The 24,628-nt window shown below is 40.6% G+C and overlaps 1 protein-coding gene across 2 annotated transcripts in view; it reads right to left on the bottom strand.

Moving 5' to 3' along the window:
* Window positions 1–5,775: 5,775 nt before the first annotated feature.
* Window positions 5,776–24,628, bottom strand: part of LRRC3B (leucine rich repeat containing 3B) — a 46,142-nt gene continuing 27,289 nt past the window's right edge. The window contains exons 1-3 of one of the 2 annotated variants that reach the window (XM_075083271.1): window positions 18,421–18,515; window positions 16,132–16,431; window positions 5,776–7,022 (exon numbers count right to left, since the gene is read on the bottom strand). In XM_075083271.1, coding sequence (XP_074939372.1) covers window positions 6,080–6,859 — 780 coding nt within the window. In that variant the 5' untranslated portion in view covers window positions 6,860–7,022; window positions 16,132–16,431; window positions 18,421–18,515 and the 3' untranslated portion in view covers window positions 5,776–6,079. Of the gene's footprint in view, window positions 7,023–16,131; window positions 16,432–18,420; window positions 18,516–24,628 lie in introns of those variants that run through there. The other variant, XM_075083270.1, reaches the window with a different exon arrangement.

The following is a 24,628-nucleotide window of genomic DNA, read 5'->3' as shown; positions in this document are numbered from 1 at the left end:
GTGCTGTGACCAGGGGGGCATTGTGAAAAGCTGAGGACGGAGGTGTACTTGGCTCAGAAGCCGCGTGAATCATGGCTTCAAAGCAACAAAGCAAGCTGTTTCATGATTAAACAGGGGAAATGAAAGGATCCAAAGGAGTTCCTGTTTTAGTCACGTGCACGAGCGTGTACAAATATCTGACATGCTCCTGCACATGATTAACTGCAGGGAAATATGACTGAATTTGAGATGTATGGATGACCTATAAACATACATACTCATGTATGTATTGGCATGCAAAAACCACCTACTTCATATATTGCCATGGTACATCATGTACACTCTGTGTTTAATGCTTGTTGGTTGGTTTCACTGTTCAAATTAACTGACTCAGGCAAACCAAAACTACAGATGCCAGGGTATTTCCCTGTTGTAAGTGGCACTGTGAAGTACCCATACTTTCATTAAGTCATCACACCAGTTTTCACTTGAAGAAACAGGCAATGATGAAGGGATTTCTTTGTGAAAAACAAGGCTTTAGCCTTGTTTTAATGAAGTACCTATAGGGAAATCCCCATCCTTTTTAGATGGACTACCAGGTGAGCAGTAAGTATTACCAAAGCACCCCGATGTGTCAGGGAAGATGCCTGAATAACTTCCCCACAGGTCCCCAGTGAAAAGCTGTCACTCCTTTAGTTAACACAGTCTTGGCACAACTCAGCACGGAGTGCCCGAACCGGGCCCAGCAGTTAGTGCTACAATTTGCAGCAAGGAGGTGTCAACAATTAAACGTGATTTTGCTTCTCCTGGGCTTCACTTCCACTGCATGCATGTGAAACCTCCTCATCCACACAACAAATTCCCCCTCCTGCCTCACAGGGAGGGCAGTGCAGCACGCTTTGCATCCCACTGGATGCATGAGAGCATTTGTGCCATAAAATCAAGCCCACCTTCCCTTCTTCAACAAACACCTGCAGCAGCACCTCAGAGAGAATAAGAGAAGCACAGACTTACAAGCCCTTCCTACGGAAACCAGCCCTGCTTCCTGGGATGAGCAGGGGCTTTCCTTCTTGAGAACTGTGTCTACAACGTTAGCAGTGTTAAATAACCTCTGGCAACCTTGACTTCCATGAATTTGTGGAGTCCTACCTATGAATATGTGTTTTCTTCTCTACAGTATCCTGTAGTTTATCATTTAAATGCATGCTCTTTAACAAAATGTATATAAAAAAAAAACCTCAACACTGCTGCCTTGTATTTGTTAATCACAACTGCTCTATCTTCTGTTGCAAGAAATGCAGATCAGTCCTTCTCAAGTAACGTTTTGTGTACTACTCCAGTTTTTACTACACATTCTTCTGGCATCTCATCCCCATGCTTGAGGATGTTTACTGTCTTCTCCTATGGAAAAAAAATTCATATCCTTGATTATCTCACTGCCTTTCTCTACACCTTCTGTAGTCTGGAGACTGCAGATCTACTTTTCTGGAGATGACGAGAACCTGAACTGACTGCAATGTGCCAGATGGGGGTTCATCACAGATTTTATTCAGTGGTTTATCGTGTCGTTCCACCACACTGGCTATTTCCTTCCTAACAATTTCTGGTGTTTGTCATCGAAGACCTTCCCACTGTGCCTCCAAGATGTGTTTACCATTTAGTGAATATCCTTGTGTTCATAGCTAAGGATGTGCCATCTGCAGTACTTCGCAATTATTCATACCAAATCCAACCTTCATTTCATCATCATCTGCTAACTTAGAAATGTGAGAACCTTCTGTATTTCTTCACAGTTAGCTGTAGGTTGGACTGCCCTCAATAACTGTTTATCAGCCTCCAATGTTGTCAGTTCCTTATTAACTCCCTTTTCCAGATCACTCAGAAGTACGCTGCACAACATCGGTCCCATTCTGAGATCTCTGGGATACCTTCTCAGAAATGTCAGTAACCATCCTCCTTCAAGAAAATTGACAATTTCTTCTTACTTTTGTTTCTTATCTTTTAATCAGTAACTGATTTGTAGGATTATTTTTCCCGTTCTCACATGCTAGCCTAGTTTCTTTCAGAATGTTTGCCCAGTCTATCCACAGTGCTCCCTTAGTACCTGATGAGCTCTTGGCCCTTGCAAAGATGGGATTCCTGTTTCTGATTTGCTTAGAAAAAAAATAAGTTCCCATTTGTTTTGGCCATACTATGGCTTTACATCTAACCCTACCAGAATTTACACCCTCTTCTATTTTCCTTCTTCAGATTTCACTCCTACAATTTAAAGACTATAAACTCCTGAAATCTCATTTACTCTTGTTTAGCAGTGCTATCTTTTTTCCAGGCGTGTGAGTAGAGGGACACCCTTTCTAAAATTGATTTAGATTCACTCCAAGAACCACTGCACATCTAAACATGCTGCAAGACTCCATGATATCTTCAAGCATTTTAGCCTCCAGCTGCTCCTTTTACTCCCCCTGTTTTTGCTTACTTCCTAATGCTTACAATTTTCTCCTTTCAAACTGAAAAAAACGCTGCAGTGGATTTTCAGTATGGCATCTCTTTGGTAAACCAGGATTCTCCTCTTTCCTCCCTGGGAAGACCAGAACCTGCACCATTGCACATTCTGTTTGTGCTTAGCCCCTGAAAGGTATGGCAGCTGCGGTGCAAAATCTTGCTACTGAAGACTTAAAAACATAATGTACATTAATGGTGAAGATATCTGTATCTAATTCTGTACAAAACTGAGAACAGGATAGAAGTATAAAGTATGAGCCTAAATACACACAACCTAAATGCACTGTCACAGATCTTACCCACAGAGCACAGTAACACTAGAAAATTAGCAAAGAAAAATCAGCATTATTTTTAAGAAAAAAAATACCATTAAGAGAGTGATTTACCCTTTAGAAACAAAAACTAGGAAGTTTTTTTAAAAATAGGGTAGTGAAATGAATCACATTTAATCGACTGAGCCCTAGGCCTACTTTTCCTGAAGCATCTTAATGAAAAAAAAAACAATTTAAGAATCACCATGCTATGCATTTCCCTCTTTATTTTCTGTTATATGCTATCTCCTGTGAATATGGAAAAATCTGTTTCCTTTGATCACATTTATATACTAAGGTAACACAGCTAAAAATATATCAGTTTACTAATTTTTGAGCAAAACTGTTTTAGTAAATAAAATAATTCCTTGAAGTATTATGCAAAGTTGAAAAAGTTTGTGCCATTGATGTCAAAAGGCAGAGTGTAGGCTTTTCCACAGACAGTAGTTTTGGACAGAAGGGTGTGCAGTAAACATGTTTCTTTTCAATGAAACAGAGAGCTGTAGCTCAAATATTTGAGTTGTCAGGAATACTAGCACTGTCAAGTCCACACAGCTGAGGAACAATGATTTAATTAATTTTCCTCATCAGCTACATTCATCTTAATGACTTTGCATCTGTTGGTTGTCAGAGCATTGCCTTATTTCTCAGATTTTAAACAGAGATTTCAGTACTGGCTTTAAAAGAAGAAAGGAATAGTTTTGTGAGGAGAGATGTTTGACAGGGAATCAATTAAAGAAAATGAGCAGACCTGGAGAACTGATATGAAACCATCCCTCCAGAGCCTTTCTACAGAGTACTACTTAACTTGGTTTCAGTTGGTTTTGGTCAGGTTTTAAACATGTGAAGTCAGAGGCTCAGGTGGGGCAGAACTGTACCAGCTCCAGAACCGGTCTTATGGATCAAATAATAAGTGGAAAAATGGAAAAACTAAAGACAAATTATTTATAGTTTTGTCAGTCAGTTTTGGGGAGAGCTTTTTAAAAAAAATTCTGCTTGAAAGCAAATTTTAAAAACTCGCAAATGTTTTTAAGTGGTGAACACTGTCCAGATTTTTGTAAATCTTTCTGTTTAAGTATTTTTTTCCAAATTTTGTGGAGAAGTTCCTGCAGTTAGTTGTGAATAAACAGCACTGGATTATTGATTAAGTCAGTACCTCCAGCTCAGTCCCTTCTTTTAGCTAGTCCCCCTTGCTTTTTCCAAAAGTAGCCTACTAGCTGGGATCCAAAATATCATCCAAAATATGTTGGGGAACACAGCAATTGAAACAAGACAAATTTTACCCTGACAGAGATTTTAGAGAGATCAGGAGAATTATATCAGAAATGAACTTGGCTCAGCCCACGCAGAGGCACTACACATCCCATTCAGTAGGGTTTGTTATATTGCCAGTACAATAAAACATTTTATTGGTTCTCTTCAGATTCACACGTGTATTTAGCCCTACTGCTTTTGGCTCCTGCAGGAGGTCATGCAGAGCTTGGGGCAGCACTTTGGCAATGCTGGAAAGTTCAGCAAGATAGAGCTTGGAAAAAGGAAGGTGTAAAATGCAAGCTAAGCAGGATACGTAATCAACAGCCTCCTCTCCTTAGAAAATAAAAATTTTACTTAATGGGGGTGGGAGGGAGGGGGGAGACAGAAATATCAGAGAGCAGATATTTTTTGGACAGCCTATGCCCTTCACATTCTCTTCATATGCCAAAACCTGTTCATCAGGATAAAACAATGCAAATAGCTAAGTCAGTCACAAGAACAGCTACCCAAGGAGGACTCAGCCCACAAAGATGACATAAAAAGTTGACTCTGTGCACATTTAAAAAGAAATGGTATTTTTTCCCTGTTCTCTCACTTGCTTTTAATAGATTTTAGATATTCTTTTAACAGTGTTCCGAAAGAAATACAACAAAAAAACCCCTCATGGCCGCCTCCTTTTTGCAACAGAAATAACGGATAATCTAATGGGAAAGACGACTCTGGAGTTCTCTTAATGTTTTTAGGGCTGTCCTTTAACACTTGTTTTTGCAACGCAGCATTTTACACAGTTTTTAATCCACAGTTCTGCAATCCATATTCCAATGTCAGTTAGATTGGATCTATAGGGACCCAGAGACAAATATCATTTCATTATAGTAATAAAGGACAAGAGGAATACATTCTTGTGAATTTGTTCTCTTTGAAAACTTTATCCATGAAAAGAGAAAATCATCATGTTTTTAAAGACAGCAGAGCTTTAAAATATTAATTTCATATTCAAGGCTAAGTTTAACTGCATGGACTTTATATTTTCCTAAGTATTTATCCATAAAATCACACAAAAATATCTTCTAACACACAACAGAATAAGCCCAGCCTATATATTCACTTACTTCATTCAGCTTTTTAAAAAAGGCTGCACCCTAAAAAATAAAGCCACTTTTAGTTACGAACCAATATACAGGTGAATAATACTAATTTTATTTAGCTTTTTTGTCCTCTCCATCACTAGTGGTACTGTAGTTTGAACAGTACACTAGGTTTGCTCTCGCTCTCTTGCTGTCCTCCCCAGTGCTGGGGACATCTGCCTAAAGCTCATGGGAGGCAGTAAGTGCATTTAAGATGAAAAACCACCACGTTTCCTCACTTACCTCTCTTTGATGTCCTGCATGCACCTTCTTCATGTTGGCTCCTCCCCAGCACTGCCAAGATGCCCTCTGGGTCTTACCCAAGTTTTGGTCCACTACAACTGGAGTCAGGGCACTCTGCTCTCCCCAGTCTGCGCCCCTCCTCCATCATGGCAAGCAGCCCCCAAAATGGGCTACCATTCACCAGCTCTTCACCAGGCACCCCAGGGGGAGAAGTGCGCCCTTCAGAGACCCTACACTCCTGCACTTCTCACAGCCCACTTTGTCATTGCTCCTCTCTTCCACCTCGTGAGCACTGATCAAACCAGCATGCTCTGGCACTGGACAGGTTTTTGATCAAAAAATTACTCTGTTTTACATGGTTCAAATTTAAGCTTTTATTTGGTTTTTAAATTAAAAAAATAAATTTCGTTATTAAATAGTGGAATGGGTCTAAACTAATGTTTACATATTAGTTCACTTGCTTTAGGATACCACCAGAGAAATAATTAAAGTATACCATCCAGACAAAACTTTGTTAGAAAGCTCAACAGTGGCGTAATTTGGTTAAACAGAATAAAACCCCAAAAGTCTTAATGTTTACAATGAATGTTAGAAGTAAACCTCTGGTTTTAGTGTCATCCAAATCTAGTTTCCATCACAAAGGCAGTCATTGTATTCAGAATACTATACCACAGTGCTAATGTCATCAGCTTCGTCTGGTTTCTTTTGCCTGCTTGGCAGGGATTTCAAGTACTCAAGGTGCCTCCTTGCATCCTCCTGATTTTGCCGGACGTAATAAACCACATATGAGATCACCATGGTGAACCAGCCAAACATGGTGACCAGCATGGCGTAATCGGTAGTCTTTTTAGGAAGGTTGCAGAGGTCGGCATCGTTGGCAGCATTGAGGAACGGTCTCCCCGCATGTTCATCCAGCACAGAAGTCTTGCAGATGACGTTGTTGGCCGTCTCGTGGTTGGAGGCCATACTCCTCAACACCTGCTGCAGAGTGCAGTCACAGTGCCAGGGATTGTTTGCAATCCTGGCTCTGGCCTTTAAGTTGTTGAAAGCGTTTTTGTGCACACTTTGAATCCGGTTGTCGGACAAATCCAGAGTCTGCAAGGTTTCTGCCACCCCTTTAAAGGCATGTTCGTCTATAAACTCAATCCCATTTTTTGATAAATTGAGGACTCTCAGTTGGTGCAAGTCCTTAAAAATTTCATTGGGGATAGATGTTATCTGATTAGAGTCCAAATAAAGTAAGACTGTTTCTGGAGGAAGATCTCTGGGTATTTCCTTGAGGTTTGCATTGCTACAGCTGACGTTCAGACCTCCAGAGTGAGAACAGAGGCAGCCTTTCGGGCACATACTGGCAGAATGAAAGCACAGTATCATGAGGACAAAACTTTGTAAGAGCAGACACATGGAGAGGGAACGAGTTAACCACAGGTCTACCAAATGCATGCTGGGGTGTCAGCATAATCACACGACCACTTCTCATTCAGCCAACAGTGGTAGGAAAAGGACTGGCAAAGCTGAAACGTGGCTTCATTTTCTTCGTTGGGATTAGTAAAAACTGACTAACATGTGGGCTTCCTCATGGTCAATACTCTTCTTAGAAGCACACCTACAGAAAGGAAGGAAAACAAGTTCCTTATACCATAAACTCCAATCCCTATTTTGTTTTCATTAAAAATAATAGAAAGAAAATGAATTCAACATGAAGTGCAACACTAAATAAATGATCTATTATCCTATCATTGCACCAGAGGATTTATTTAGGTAACTCCTATTAGCATTAATCTGAGTTCAGTACATAAATCCCTAGTACATTCTTAAGAGGATAGACTACACTTACTACAGCTTGCACAGGTTTGGGCTTTAACACTTATTAGAGGCTGCACTGGTTTGTTTTTATCACAGACTTTTCTAAAACAGCTATAAAACTAAATCACATTTCCCTTGCTTAAGTAGCAGATGCTTTAATAGGAGGTAGGAGTTGGATGTCCAGCAACAGTAACCACTGCAAATTCCTCACTTACCTGTCACTGTGAACTTAACTCAAAATAATTTATGCTACTTTAAGTCCAAATCAAAGTACTTCAGCAAGGAAATATTTTTCCTGTATCAAGAGACAAAAATTAGGTAAACCAAATGCTGCTGCATGACACCACAAACATCCAACATCTCCTTGTGTGACCCTGCCTCCTTCTGTTTTGCTTTTGATCACTGGATTTCTGGTACCTCCCAGCATTTTTTGAGACACTTTGTGAGATATTTTGTGAGACACCACAGAAATAATTTCTACTTCCAGTTTTCTTGAAAACTTTCATTTCATTTAACATAAAGAAAAAGAAAGCAATGTAACAATTGCAAAAAACTCACACCTCCCCAAACCAAATAAAACTCACACAAATTTATGTATGAGCCAAACAAAAAAGAAGCTTATTCATGGCATGCAATTTGCTAATAGAACATATGAAAAATATTGTTTCTGCTTCTCCCCTCTCAAGTTGGCTTAAAAATAGTAAATATCCAGATGCTTTTCCATTTTCTCCTTTAACTGGAACACAAATACAGAAGTCTGAAATGCTGACCTATAAGGTTTCAAAGACAACCTAATTTATTTTTTTCCCTGTATTATGGTAAACTATGAATTTTCTAACCACAACAGGTCCATTTGTTTTCATGTACATGCCCTCTGTCTTTGCAGCAGCGTGGCTATTTGTAGCCTTCAGGTTGTATTTACATATAAATGAATATATTTTTTCCCAAACCCAGAGCGTAGTCCACTGAACAACAAAATCTCTGCAGGGAGGATATGTGTGATTTTACAGGAAAAAGAAGAAATTGCATTGCAATCATTTTTGCCTGCAGAACTCACATACTAACTGCAGTTTCTGGCACATCACAGTAACACGGATCAGATGTGTTATGCAGTATTTCAAATCCATTGCTCAAGTTTTATTTAACCCTTTTGCTTAGTATGTCGATAACCCCTCAGAAAAAAAAATCAAAACAGCTTAATAACAAAATATATTATATGTGATTACTCCTTTGCTATGGCTCGGGGATGGCAAGAGCTCAGCACACTCTCACTACAACTACAGCAAAGAGCAGTAGTGTATCATGACTACTCTTCAACTGATCTATTAATTGAGAGAGATGGTCCTGGAACCTAAACAGAAAGTTTACACTTGGACTCCAGAACATGGAAATCTTCTACTCTAAAATTAAAAAGACAGGAAATTATTTGCAACAAGAATTTGTGAAGTTAAACCTGGAAACATAAACCATTAAGAAGGGAAGTAAGCAGAGCATGAAAAGCTCCCTCTGAGAAAACGGAGGTGAGGCAGCACCTCCACAATCAACAGAGTCCTGCAGGACCTCTGTGGAGGAAACAGGGTTTATGTGAAAGCAGCCCGTTGCACTGGGTGCATCCTTGCCATTTGTCCCTGTGGCAATTTGGTCACTGCAGTGCTTGGTCTTCAGATCAGATAGAAGTCTGCTACAGAAGGAGACAAGTTACAGAAGTTGTTTTTTCCCAGCCTGCCTAAAAGTGCTAAGTGCTTGCTAAAATGTGCAGCCTATTCGGAGGCCAAGCTGGAACTGGCAGCTGCTCCCCCTGGCAGCTCCGAGGTAGCAATCTGCTCTTCCCTCCCACAGCTCTGGGTGCTACCACAAGAAGGTTCATTCCCTGGAAAAACAGCCACCTATTTTCTTTTCCCTTCACGTTTATGTGTCCCACTGCTGTGCTGCACCAAAAGAATAGATGAGTGGTCCAACTCATCATCACAGAATAAGCATCTCATCACTGACTACTTGTATACAGTGGCTTTCTAACAACGCTGCTGGAATCCTATCTCAGGAATGGACCAGGGTAAAAGAGCAAAGAGCTGAATTAGATGCTTAATTCCATAGAAGGGTAAAAATCACACCATTTTCACCAGAGTGTGATGATTACATCTTGTATTTGCTACATTACAGACTAAAAAACCTCTTGCCAACCTGGAATTACACCTGGAGTCCTCCACAGCGCAGCTATGCCACCAAAGATCATGCATCAGAGGCCCCATAAACCAAAGACAATGTGGAATGTCTATCCCACTGAAGACAAATGAAGCACTTTTTCTTTAATGTATTAATGTGTTTAGAGTGGAAGAAGTAGGATCATTACAGACTAAGCAGGAAAGTGTTTAATGAAGCAATGCCTCTTTCAAAAGAGATAACTAAGTAAATGGATAAAGAGGGAGAAAAACTCCAGATGTTTTAAGTTGTTAGAAAGAGCAAATACAAGTTTAAACCTATAAATAACAACCCAGTCTGCAAAACTTAGCTGAGCAAGAATAAAGCTCAGCAAATTCTCAGTGAATTAACTGGAAGGAACCCAACAGGACTGAGCATCGGTCAGAGGAAACAGAGCTTTGTTTACTTCCATAATGAGAATATCTGATCTAAGGGATATCTGAGGTTTGGGTTTCACCAGGACACTTTCAGCAAGAACTTTCTTGACTCATGGGCATCCTAGCGACTGCAACAAGGAAAAAAAGAGAACTAGGATCTGCACATCTGTAATACCAAAAGGAAAGTTTTTGGCTTCTTGAGCACCTATCTAATTTTCTTTGCTTGGAACACAATAAACAATGAGGAAGGTAACAAAGTTGGAATAAAGACAAGAGAGACACACCACACAGAAACACTAAAGACTACAAAGAAATGGACGGAAGACACAGAATTAAAAAATATATATGAATTAGAAATCTGCAAATAAAGAAAAAAACATGAAAAATAAATTAAAGGCACAGGGAAATGACAGCAATACTACAAGCACAGGTAACAGCATGGTATAAAAAGACATTTTGTGTACATTTCTAAAATACAAGTACAAACATAGAAAACCTAACATCCAAGTCAAATATTGCAGGGCAATAAAACTACAGAGAGATCGCACAAAATAATTCTTTACAGTCTTGCAATTTAAAATGGTTTTCAAGCTTTCTTCTTCTCATGCTCCCCCAAGACCATTCACTCAGTACAAACATCCAACAGTGTAGGAAAATGTACTAATCCTGAAATCCTCAAGGAAAGCACATTTTCTTCAGGTGTCAGGTACTCGCAGGTGTTTGCGTTTTCAGCAAGCAAGGTGCAGAGACTGTATCTTAGCACCTGAATGCAATACTACTAAATTAGGTATTTGATTAATAGCTCCTCCCCACAAGAAATTATGTAGGGAAGCATTAGTTCCTCCAACTACCCATCTGGAAAAACGTCCTGCAGACTTAGACAAGTCACATAGAAAGTCCATGACAAGACTACTTTCAGTATTAACTTACGCTGTTTTGTCCTCAGAGCAAGATACAGGAGTATAGGCATCACAGAGAACAGCATAAAAGTGACATCATGAAACAGTCAGACTGAGAGTTTTTGTTGTTTAGAACAATGCTAAGACAACAAAACATGCATAAAAAAAAGAATCAATCATATATATAGTTAAAGATGTCTGATTTAACAGACTTAACAAAAGAGAATGGCAAGGGGAAATAAAAGCAGTTTCTACTATGGTGTAGAGACTTTCAGAGTCCAGATGGCAGCTCTTCAGTCATTACCCAAATGCTCACACATCTGCGAGTAGTTCGCCACAGTCCGTCCACGTTGCCTCTGCCCCATAAAAAAGGCAAGAGTGGAGCAGCTTCCAGTCCTCTGTATTTGAAGGCCAGCCAATGCTGAGGACTCTAAAGCGGAGACCAAAATCAGCCTTAAGAGGTATCCTGCCTGTAATATTTCAAACACAGGCACCTTCAATGGTCCAGATCACCTTGCATGTTCACCATGCTGAAGTCAGCAGAGCCCCTTGTTGATGACACTCTTCCTGGAAATTTTTATCCTCCAAATGAGAGAGAGAGACTCACTGCCTGCTTGTTCATCAGATGCCTTCTCCATACACTGTGTATCTACACTTCAGTAGGGTGCTTCAAAGGTTACTCTTGAGCACTACAAAAATTACCTGTAACAGCCAAATGTATTTGTTCAAGTTCCTCCAATATTACAATGCTTTTACTTTGAATTTCACCTGAATTCTCAGACATTTTCAGGTGAATTCCTGAACATTTCTGTTGAGGAGGGATCAAAAACATCACCCTTTCCCTGATAGTTATTCATCAAGCAAGATCTCACATGATGAATGAAGACGAGACCATGACCCAATGTATTTAATATAAATATCTTCATGGGATGATTTCTGTCCTAAATCACAGCAATGTGGGCCACAAATAAAGTCTGTAGAAAAACATCACACAGGTCCATGCCAGCCTAAGACCCCCAGAACTCACACAGAGCATCATCACTTGTCTTGCTTGTGGTCAAACACTGATGGGGAAAAATCTGCAGCAGCTCTCTGCAGTCAGTACCACACTGGCCTTCACTTTACCACAGATCATATGGACTCTTCAGTGATAAGAGATGGGAGGATTTTTAATTTTGGTTGTTATCATTCACAAACAAGCAGAGATAGGAAAATGAAGAAAGACATGATCCTAAAAACCACTTGGTTCCCTAAGCCAACCACCACACGCACTGTGTAGAATGTGCTCTTCTAGCAATAACAACTGGATAAATATAGCTGATGGTTTTGAAGATGCTCTTCCTTTGGGATGTGATGTCATGGGATGCTGAGAAAAAAGAAGGTGCTATGACATTAAGCTGTATCTGAAGCACAGTCTCTTTTTGAGCATAGGAGGCATTCTTCTCCCCATCATGTTCCTGCCCCTACACCCTATGCAGTGTTCCCTCTTTTTTCCCTATTCCCACTCCAGGGGCTGATGGGCTGATCACAGATATCTGACAGATAACTGATCAGGCCAGTCAGCTGCATCTGCCCCCTTGGAGCCCAACCTCAAGAACTGGAGAGTGCAGTACTGTCAGTGGGCAGAGAATAGTCCCAGCTGTTCGGGAAGTTTTTATCTGCCTGGTTAGGTTCAGAGATTGCATGGGATTACAAAGCCATGGCACGAAACGAGTTACAAAAACCAAAAGGCAGAAGTATGCAAGGGGCTCAGCAGTCGAAGAGGGACTGCAGCAGTGTCCTAACAGTGTAAGTGATGTTAAGGGCAACTGCAGTAGCACTGGGATCCTGGGGGAAGCAGTGAGGGCACAGGAGCAAGGCAAGCTTGTGGCGTCAAGTCTGGGAGCACAGTATGGAAGTGAGAGAATAGCTGTCAGCCACCTACAGATTTTTATGTGGCTTCTAATGTCAGGAAGTCTGGCTACAAAGGGTTTTCACTGCTGATCTCCTATGCTAAGCGGTATTTCCATCTCATGCATGATAATCTATGCAGATTACATATGGTAAATTATGTCTTCACCGGCATTTAAGCAACTATACCATCCTCTTGTTCTGTGCAAAGAGAGCTGCATGGCACATACATCTCACTGTGAAGGAACCTCCGTGATAGCAACTCCATTTTCCCTATCAATAAATGTAAGGTACTAGAATAATATCTCGTCTTCAAAGCTGGATCCCTTGACAAAAAAGACTGCGCCTGTTACTCCAGCAATGTCAAAAGGGTCACAGCTAACTAAAGATGCTCCGCATCTGCATGCACAGTTTGTACTTGTGGTTACTGAAGGTGCCATGATTAGAGACAAATTTCTTGCTACTGTAGCTTACGTGCTCAAACAAGAAAGCAAGAACAGGGAAGAGGCAAAAGGAAGAAGCCAACAGATCAACCACAGGGGGCAGCCTGTTGGCTGTGTCACGACTGCACTTAACCTGTCTGATCTGTCACTTTTCAACCTCCAAAAAATTGTAAAATATTGTGTACAACCCAGCTTCCCAAGAATGCGGATTGTAGGGTCTGGTGTACAGTTCACCTGCCCAGCCATACCATGCTTCTGATGATGTACAGCTGGAAAACTTAAATGACCTTGCTACTAACTTTAGGCACAGTACCTGGAGAAGCCCTCATTTGAGAACAGATCCCAAACAGCACCGCAGTGCCCCACACTCCTTGGGATCACAGAGTCCACCACAAATGCAACTGTTTTTTCAGTTAATACCAAAGGTGTCCCTGTTAGCAACTGTTGGCCCTCCAGAGCGCAGATGGAAGGCACACGTCCTCCTCATGTACAACCCACACAACTCACATAAGAGTCTATAAACTGTTCACATCCATTTGTGCAGCTCTACCACCTTCAAATGAAACACTCAGCTTCAGCTGCGCACCCCATAAGCCTTCAAGAGATCCCTAAAAAACAGCTTGACTTTTCAAGCCCCATCTAAGAAAACTCCTAACCTTCAGAGTAACAATGTTCTTGCGTGCAAACAGCAGAATTAGAAAAGCCCTGGAAATAAAGACTCCTACGGGGCTCTTTTTTTAGATAACCTTTAGAACAAACTTGTACTTTGAATAAATATTAAAATTTTATAACTAAAAAATCAATTAAAATAGAACACTGTAAAAACATAATTGTTTTATCTGACTTCCAGGCAATTACTGAGATGTTTTATAGATTTGAAAAACCTGACATTATTATAAACCCCTCCCCCCCCTTTAAGACATTGACAATGTTGATTTATAGAAAAGACGCTCATTGATGAATCTAGTCTCCTATTCTCTATTTAAAAAGGTTTTAACTTTGCCATATTGAATACTTTTGTTTTAAATCAGGTTTAGCAAATTACCCACTGAAACAGAAAATACTCCTCTTTTTAATGGATTGTTTTCCTTAAACTCTTCTTCCTGTAATGCCAGTCTGTTAGAGCACACAGACCTGCCTTACTCTCCACATCCATAAAGAGATATATTTTATGTCTTTGTACTCTTTTTTTTTTGCCATTAATATTGTAATAAAATGCCATATACTATCTTATATCCAAAAATATTACCTTGTCATTATTATTGACAAGATAGCCATAAGCTGGAGACTAAAGGCAGGTGATTAGCCCACCCAAACAGTCCAGCCTGCTAAAGGGCTGAGGACAGGATATTTTTACATGAACCAAAAAAATAGATTTGCCACCACTACTCCCAAATAACTGCAGATGGCATATTTACAAAGAATCAAAACAGGGAACGTATCCATGGGAAGAACTATTTCCATATATCCTATACTTCATCAATCTTATACTACCAGTTAGTACAGACCTTCAAGTAAGACACACATCTGATTGTCCTGTATATGTGTGCCATGTCTGTGAGCAGCTGAGCCTCTGGAGGTCAGAGTCTGTGCACATCAGGGGAAAAACGTCCATTAAGTCCTGCCTGGCTACCCAACACCTGCAGGCTGAATCTGACCGCAGCTGTTTAAAAACACAAGAAGATTGATGTAAAAAAGCTGTGCTTTCTTTCTCTACATCTTATTCTAAATCTGTTCCAGGATTTAGATGATGGCTCAAAAGTGACAGTATAAAAGATAACAGTAATTATTAAAAGAAAAAAAAAAGGTATTTTTGTTCACTTCCTTATGGACATATGATAAAGCTACACCACGGCAAAGTGATTGACTAAGTGGGTACCGAGCCAGAAAGTGAAGATACCTGCGAGCTGGAGCTGAGCGGGAGCAGCAGGACCCAAAGGAGAACATAACAGCTGCTTCAGATCTCTGTGCTGTCTGCGTGCTACAGAGCAACAAATTTCATGGGTACCAAGTGAATTCCTCCAGACAAATACAATCCTTTAAAAAACCACCACCTGCGTACTGCCAGTGGGGAAGAGACTGTGGCACACCGCAGCTAAGGGCAATCTCGCTAGCTGCACAGGCAGACACTGAGTTGGGGGACTTGACCCTTTCTGTGGCTCCAGGACACCATCAGGAAATTCAATTTAGCAGATGAAACAACAGTCTTGGGACCCACGATGCTGGCAACCTCTGTCTTTCACGCATCTCTCCCTGGCACTCCTCAAATGCGGTGCAGCTGCCTGGCTGCTTTGCAGCACAGCTACCTTAAAGGCAGGCTGTTAAAATGCTATGAAACACCAAACCAGAGAGATGCTAAGAGCTGTTTGCAGGTGCCAGGTGATTTAAATTCCCAGATGAAAGTCTCTGGCAGTGGAAGACTTTCTGGATCTCAGAACACGGCAAGATGAAATCCTAAAGCAAGGAAAGAAATTAATAGAAGCCAAGAGCAAATGAGGTGGGAAAAAAGGGGTGCAAGAGATCACCGATTCAATGAATAATTGAAATGTCATGATTAATCAGGGTGAGCCTGAACTCCAATTACATAATGGATTCATTATCTAATGAAACACCAAATGTACTCAAACTATAATATTCTCCCCTAAGACAGGACTCAGAATGCCAGTCGACATTTTGTTCCCAAAATCCTTCCAGTATAGACATCCTTCTAACAACTGCTCACGGCAAACCACTTCCAGTTGCAGAAGCAAACTGCGTAGGTGAAAGTTTACAGATCTTAAGGTACAAATACCCTCTCTTAACAGTCACAGAGTAATAAAATGGTTGAGAAAAGCAAAATGAACACTTTAAGCTATAATTATTTTCTGATTGTGAGATAACTGAATGTATCACTCCTTATTACAGATTAACAGCTTACCTAATTATACTGTGTGGGCAAATGAATCAGCACTTTAAGACTGATAGGTTGGGTTCATGTTAAAAAATATATTTTACTTTTCTCCCTTTCATCTCAAGTCAGGAATTATTTTAACTGTCAGCCGATAAATAATTGTTTGAAGCTTAGCAGATATAACAACAGATCAATAATAGTAAAATATTACCAATTATCTCCTATTTTTCCTATGATGATGTGCTCTTGGAAGTCCTCTGTGGCAGCACATTTCTTGGAATGAAATTTGATATGCTTGATGGAAGCTAAAGGAACAGCTGTCGGGGATGCTCTTAGACGTCTGTCTTTCAAGCCCTAACAAAGACTGAATATGGTTTTATTCTTCCACCGTCACCATCACTTGCTTTTTAGATGATGTTCAGTGCTGCCTACTTTTCCCAGTTATCTCCTGCATCCTCTTCATAAGACTTCGACTACAAAAGGCTCCCGCTCCTTCCCTGAGCAATATACCCTGCTGGGAAATACAAACAGTATTTTGTATGCTTATCTATGCCATTTGAAAAAGGAAACAAAACATTACACACACTTACAGTGCATATGTAGTGGCAACATGAACAAAGTTAAAAATGAAAGGCATAAGATATAAGATAAACACCATAATCTCCTGAACATCACTTATCACTATATTTGCAAGAAATTGTCTTGACAATCTATAGAAAAATAAACAAAAGCTTAAGATACCCTCAGCAAACAGATCTGCAAAATGGATTTTTTACCACTATATAAGAACATGAAGAACCAAATTACAGATACCAAAGGGAAATGCTCCACTACAAAGTACTGTAAAGAGGTCTCCAAAGCTGTATCATTTGTTTCTAGATTAATTATTAGTGTGCAGTAAAGTCAAAAACATTTTTAGAGTTTGGGATTATATGCTACCGAGTCTCGGTCACATTTTCTATGACAATATCAACAACCATTCTGTTTGGCAAGAAACCCCTTTCCAGCAGCAGCTGAGTCAATCCTCCATATGAACTATACTAGATAAAAAATATACCGTGAAACCTTAAAATAACCCGAAGTGGAAATACTTTGTCTTCCTCGGGTAAAGAGGCCCAGACTAAAGTCTGTTCTGAAGTCTGTTAATGAAGTGAATGCCTAGGAGCCTTTCACGATTAGGCAATGCAGTAGGTTTTCAATAAATCTGATGAATCCAATGGAAAATGTTTTCAACATAAAAGGTCAATTTCCCAGTATTCGCTTATCTATTTTCCTCCCATATTATAAAATAATGTGATCAAAGTGAAAAAGACAAGTGGTTGGTTTGAGCCATACCCTGACTCTACCCAGCAGCTAATGATGGATGCTCCTTCAAGTTAATTCTGCAGTACTATATCAGAGAAAATGTCTTGTTGATCTCAAGATAATTACACTGATCACCTCAATGATTACCAGCATAATCAGTGACAAGTCCTGCAATTTAATCTTGATAACTGCATCTGCTGACTGCAGATGGTGTCCTTGTCCAATTGAAAATCTCATTCTTATTTTGCAAAGTGTAAATCTAACCCCTGGTAACAAAAATTATGTTTCCAGAAACTAACAGGCCTTTAAGGTACCACCTTGCAAAGATAAGCAAGATTCAGACCATCCAGAGACCTTTCTTCTACTTTTACGGGTACTTGCTTGGTTCTGCATACTGTTATCTTCAGGCTCATTTGAGGTTCATCCAAATGATCCTACAACTCGGTAGGCAGTGGGAAGAGAGAAGTTGTAATTAGGGAAGCTGTGCTGATAATAAAAGTCAGCAAGGCAGGAATAAGCATGGAAACCTGAAGGGACCATTCAGCAAGGAACATGCTAGCGGCTTTTTAAGTTGACAACAATTGCACAAAGCAGCCAGTAAGACAGCTGCTGGCAGCAGATACCCGGGCACTAGGGAGTCCTAGAAGAAATATGATGTGTTACAGTCTCCGAAGTAAGATGGGGGAGGGAAGAGGAGAACGAAGCAGAATATGACAAAGTTGCTTCTTCTAGCTGACCCTCTGCCACAGAGCAGGTTCCCAGGACCGTGATGGGTCACTGCAGATGAGACCATCTCTTGGGTCAGACGCCTCAGAAGGAAATGCAGATATGAGCAGAGGCGGTACCACAGTGGCAGTTTAGTATCCACTTTCACATACTCTTGCTTTTAACTGGCATCCAGATTACCCTGTTGTGTTACACCACAGGACACCAAGGCTGTTTCTCTCCATGCACAACTGCCCAGTGACATAAACACAGAACAATAATCTGTGGCACAAGGAATTTGCAGGCAAAGAAGCCAGAGCAGTAGAAGCTACTACTAAAATTAAACAATCTGATTAATATCCACAAGATGAGACCACAAAGAGAAAGAGCTTACTTTCAGAGCAATTACTTTGTATGAAAAAATCTGAAGGGGGGGGGAAACACCATAAGCTAAATTATCAATAAGGGACAGCACTTTAGAATAAAGTACCTCAGCAGTTCATAATTCAGCTGCTTGTGCTTTCAAATATGCCAGTTGTATAATAACAGGACCTTTAAGAGGCATGCAGAAGTAGAGTATCTGATCTAGAAAAACGCAAGAAAAATAAAATTAATAACATTTGTATGTAAAGAAAACAAAAAAGTTTTAAATTCCCAATTAAAAGCTCTAAACTTAGAAGTGAATACTCAACACCACAAAACCACATTCTTCTACTAAAGAAATTAAAATTGTGATGCATTTCAGAAAATAGATAAAGAGACAGCAAGTATGGAATAATTATAAGATCAATAAGCAATTAAGCAACTTTAAGAAGACATTCAAGTGATCTTGTAGAATCAAGTGACATACTGACTTAACTAAAAGCCATTTGGGCTTGCTGAAGAAATTGGTTTATCAGTGACTACTGATGGTTTTGCTGGGTCAACAGCTATTAAACCTGGACACTGCCACTTGCATAGCTGAGAGAGCAAAAGGCATATCTACAACAACACACACATCTATACTTCCCGTTTCTGCACCAAAGGTGTCCAGCAAAGGTATCCTAAAACCTCTACTGTATCAAACCACCCACCACGAAAACCACATGCCCACTTTTAATATTTTAATCCATGAGCAGCTTCAAATATCTGTAATTTTTTCATCAGCTTGCCGGAGAAACTTTTCTTCTTTTTTCAATGAATGCCATAGTACTAGGCTAATAATAGATTATATCTCCATATTTAGATATCATTCTAGCGCTAAAAGCTGAACATGTGACAGTCTGTACGAGTTAGACACAGGGCTTTTGTACTTCCATGAAAGCAAGACCAGCTCTTTCCCATCAGGACTCGCTTTTAGCTCTGCCGGCTGCTACCAACATTAGAGGCTGAGGAAAAGACTTAGCCTAGATATAACCTCTGCAGCTCTGCTTCAGCTGAGGATCTCCCAAGTAAGCGAGATCTAGTGGCAGAAAGCTTCAGTGCCATCTTGTGCTGGCAGCATTTCCTTAATTAAGAGTTTAAGGCCAGATGGAGCCATTAGATCATCTAATCTGACCCCCTGCCTATCACATGACGTGTCGTTTTACCAGTAAACCTCATATTGAGCCTATAATTTAGGTCAGACTGAAGTATGTCAAAACTGAGGGGCCTGCTGTGTGCCCAAGGCAGTACCTTTTGTACCCGCTGTCCTTGTACCATCCTGTATTGGGAGGCAACACGATGCCTTCAGTGGAGTCTGAATGCACCCAGAAAAGTAAATTCTGTCAATATCTACCATAACAGTTAAACTACTCTAGTAGAAATATCTGCTCCACCAGTATCTAGACACCCACCAAGCAAGAGTGTCTGTTTTCAAACGAAAGTCTATATCGAAAGATAATGTTAGACTGCTCATCATAAACAGATGCATGTTACCACTTGTCTCCAAATGAGAGTCAGAAAAACTGCCTATTTTTTAATGTGCTGGTGAGTTACATTAGGCCCTCAGCTGCCATTAAAGGACTTTGCAAATTACATATGTTCCACCTAAGCAACAATCAGCATGTTTTTATTTAGAAATGACTGCTCTGGAGCATCCCTAAGGCTTCCCAGGAAGACAGGTAAAATCCTTTTTTTTTTTTTTTTTTAAACCATGCAGTATTTTTCCAAAGTCCTAAAAAGCACACCGTATAAGTTTCTCTTCTGAGGACATATGATCATAGCAAGTTGTTATTACAACTGATGTAGGAGGCTGAAAATTTTAAGGGTTCTCTGACCCTTACTCAGCAAAAATATTTAGCCTGGTTGCAACACAGCAGCTTGGTGAGAGGCGAGCCTTCAATGATCAGGGGGCTGAAATAAAAGTTGTTTATCAACAATTGCTAAATAATACGAACAGCTCTAAAGCAAAAAAAAAAAAAAAAAAAAAGATTGGCATTTCTCAGTGGAAATAAACACCAGTCTTTATGAGACATGAAATCTAGCTGTGCTAAAAAACAAAAACATGATACTGAGTGAGCAGAGATTTTCTAGTCAGTCAGTTATTCCTCCCAAGGAGAAGAGAAAAGAAAGGAAGAGCCAAAAGAAAGTGTTGCAATGGCTGCCTCCAAGATGAGAACAAACCATTGAGGTCACATTTATTCTAAGGGAAAAGAGGTCTTTATTAGCGGCACTAGAGCACAACAGGATGAGACTAAAACTCAGTTCAATAAAGCCCTTATTTTAAAGACAGGAATACATCAGCTCTTTGTGTGTCCCCAAGGAGGTTATACAGCCAAGTTGACTTTGGCGGAGCTAGCTGATACAAAAAGTAGGAGTTGTGAAGAAAAAAAAAATCTGGATTAGCTGGGCAATGATCCAATGAGCAAGACACTGACGGCTGCAAGTTCACAGCTGAAGAAGCTCAGGTAGAAATAATTTATAGCAAATTAAGTTAGGTCATGATAATGAAATTTAAAGACAAGTGGGACATGATGTATTTTACTAAGACTCGTTGAAAAGTGAAAACCAAGCAGAGCTAACAGGAGGGCTAATTTAACTCTGGTTACAGCTGGTACTGGCACCAAGATAAACTTAACTTGACAAATATAGAATGGGAAAGAGAATGTAAGAATAGGATTTTGAAAAAAAAACTTTAAACCATTTTTCCAAATTGCGGGGGGAGCAGGGCAAATTTGGTCCTGCAAATCACTACTACTTGTTTCCCAATTTTAAAACATCCTAGCACACAGCCCTCAATGGTAAATGAGGTGGAAATACCTGATCGCAAGCATTGGGAAGGGATGGATACCAATACCTGTGCTGCAAAGCCCCTGCCATCAAAAAGTAGGAGGGAGGATGGAAAACCCTAATGGGAGAAGCCCTCGTAAGAGGTGCAGTCACCTCTCAGGTGACTAGAAAGCAGCAGCCATGGCAGAAGGGATGCTTTTATTGTTGAGGGCTTTGTGAGTTACCTCAACAGGTTATCCGGCAGCAGCCTGGGCTTTGGCTTCGTCTGGCAACAGACGCAGTGCCATGATGTCCTCAACTGTCCCTCCTGCCACCCACCTGCCTCTCCAGCCTCACACTGTGTAAAATGGCAGACGAGGGGAAAAAAGAAAGAGCCACTTTATAATGGATGAATGCAGTAGTTTGCAGGGGAGGGAGCACAGAGAGAGAGTAATGAAAAAGTGTTAATATTAAAGTAATAAAGCTTGTGGTCATTTTTCAGTCTGAAATGCACAACACCATAAAACAATGCTTAAAGGCACTTGCTTCTGTTCCAAACCACCTGCACGCTAAGGCACCCTGCTATTAGCACAGAAGTTGTTTACTACCAGTCTCATTTCAGTCTGATTCCAGGAGAGCCATAAAGCTGAATTTTCTCAGTCAGCATAAGAGGCCATGTGTCCTCAGGTTAAATTTGGTGTGCCAAGCCCCACCGTGTCACCTGTGATCCCTGCCTGGTCACTAACCCACTCATTTCTAACAAGATGTATAAAAGTCATGTCAGAGCAAAGGGAATCTGTCCCTGGCACGTGGCACACGTACACCCTCCTCCTCCAGTTCCTGAGACAGTAGCTGCTGTCAGTGAGGTGTGTTGAGCACAACTATGACAGTGGCTTTGTCTGCCAGCATGTCACTTGTGTCCATACACTGCCCCAAAATGGTCTGGATGGTAGCAGGTGGAACAAGACAAGACGACTATTATTTCCTCTCCTGAAACAATTCCCTCCTTTCTTAAAGAGAGAGAGAGAGAGAGACACACACACAATGAAATAAATGGCAGACAAAACAAAAAATGAGAATTCTTTTGATATTAAGACTAATTTTTACCTGTTAGGTTTTTTTTTCACTTGCTTAACCCCTTTTTTTTCTTTTCCCCCCCAAATGAAAGCATATGAATTCAAAGCCACTCACCTGCTATTTTTTTTTTCCCTCTGTCAGAAACAAACATTAAGATTTAGGGGCTTTTTATAGAGATGGCCCAGCTACAGAGAAAGTCTTTGTCTCACTGGCAGGACTACTAATTCAAGAACAAAAAGGCAGAGGGTAGAAGAGCAGTGGTACCTACAGGAACATTCACGGCTGTCAGAAAAGCCTGTGGAATTGCAGGAAGAGGAAATAAGAATGAGAAACAAAAACTGTTGTCATGCCTGTGCTCTCACTGTGAAAGGAGGAAGCCAGACATGGGAGTTTCATGTGAGAGACCACACTGGCTCGTGAGCCGATGCGTGAACCTGCAACCTGGAGCCCAGTGAAACTGCCAAGCAGGAGCAAGTTGTATAAATTATACAGTCTTTCCAGGAGCTACATAACAGGCCATGAATCAGCCCACCACCAGCAGCATCCGCTTCCCATTGACTAATATGGCAGAAAGGGAGGCACTGCTACTGTAAACGACCTGTACAATGGTGTAATTTTACCCTGTATCTACCACACATTTTCACTGAGAGAGAGAGAGAGAGAAATGAAAAGCATCCTGCTAATTGCCTCCCCTCCTCTCCCTCTTTTTAAAAATCATTTAATTTCAAAGGCACCTCTACCTCTTTTATGCATTCAGATCTCTCATCTGAACACAAGTCAACGGTTCAGGACACCCAAAGAAGTCTAAATGGGCTATGCAACACCATTATCAAGTCCCAGTCTACATACTATGGAGAATGGCAAAACAAATAGTAAAGCAAACCATATCACTTGACAGCAGCTTTTTCAAATCTCTTTTTCGTCACACTCCCCACCACAGGAAATATTACATTGCTCATTCTCCTTCCCTTAGTTGCCATAGATGCAGTGCCACAGTGCTGCAGCAATGCTAGTCCCATCTCTGTAAGCTGGTTCACAATGGAGCATCTCCTGCATTACTGATTCCTTCCCTTCTTGCTTTCAGTCAGCCAAACGTACCCTCCAGTTCTGCCCTGCCCTCCTTTACTGGACTGTGAAGTTTACAGACCAGCTTACACACAATAAGATGGACTAAACTGACACAGCGCAGTGGTGCCATACACACCTTCAGTGCTATTCATGTTCTGGTCCACAGAAAGTTCCTCTGCATCCCAAAAGGATGCTTCTCAAAAATGTCAGATTTTCCATCTCCAGTTGCAAAGAGAAGCCCATCCTTGCAAACCTACATTTCAAACCTTGCAACCTTTGTCAGCCTGAGGAACAATCCACTATTAAACCTCAGTCAACGCAGTGCTGTCAACCAATTTTCAAGCTGATCCTTGATAGATTATCTGAACTTGAAAGCAGCCAGTGTTCACATAGCCACGTGTCACTGCACCACCAGGGCTCTCACAGTGCTCTGTGCTCAAAAGCATCTCCCCAGAGCACAGAAGGGAGACATTCATAGCCATGGCATTGATAGTTCCCCAGTATTGTTACCATTGTGGACATGTGCCCTCATCAACAGGGCTGCCCCAGACTTCAGCCTCATGCCTGTGCTGAGTGTGAAGAGAGAAATCGAGGTAGTCTCCTGACTTTCACAGCCACCACAGAGAATGAGGAGAACGTGTGCTTGTGGCCACAGCACGACTGCGCTATGGCAAGCCAGGTGGCTGTGTGCTGGCAAGCAAGTGGTTACTCAGGGCATGAGTCTCAACAAGTCCTAAAGAGCTATTACGACATGTCACTTCACCTGCTTTCCTTTTTGCTGGCATGTACAGCTTCTCCTTTCTCTTTCCACCAAAAATCCCGTCATCTTGCAAATAACCACTCTAAAAGTCTTTGAAGTTGCAACACTGAAATGTACTTCTGCAGATGCAAACACCTCTGCAAACAGGGAGAAGTGGGAAAATCAACCATCAGCCCCAGAGGTGTCTTATAACTTCATTTACAATATTAACCCATCAGACCACCATTTCATATTATGAAGTTACTTTTACGGTTGCATGAACAACTTCGTTAAGAATGAGTGATTTGTTTGTGATTAATATGACAATCACATATTTGCAACAAAAGAAATACTAGCCTTCTCTTAGAATGCATGTAGTAGTAAGATGAGAGAAAAAATAGCCTATTTATAACATGCTAATAATTATTTTACTTAAAGTTATTACAGTATTCCCCAGGGAGAATTCTACATTCTACCTTTAGTCATTAAAATGTGCACATGGCTCAAAACTTGGTGGTGGATGAAGAGAAAAAGAGAAAAAATTAATTTCACATCTTTCCCTTTACAGTGGAATTCTTTCAGTTAAGTAATTTCTTATTTCTGCTGCATTTTTCATAGCATTTCTATCAAAGGTGTTATTGACACT

Source organism: Phalacrocorax aristotelis, chromosome 2, assembly GCF_949628215.1.
Source record: "Phalacrocorax aristotelis chromosome 2, bGulAri2.1, whole genome shotgun sequence".
In the NCBI taxonomy this organism is placed as follows: Eukaryota; Metazoa; Chordata; class Aves; order Suliformes; family Phalacrocoracidae; genus Phalacrocorax; species Phalacrocorax aristotelis.
This window is presented reverse-complemented; position numbering and strand designations above follow the sequence as displayed.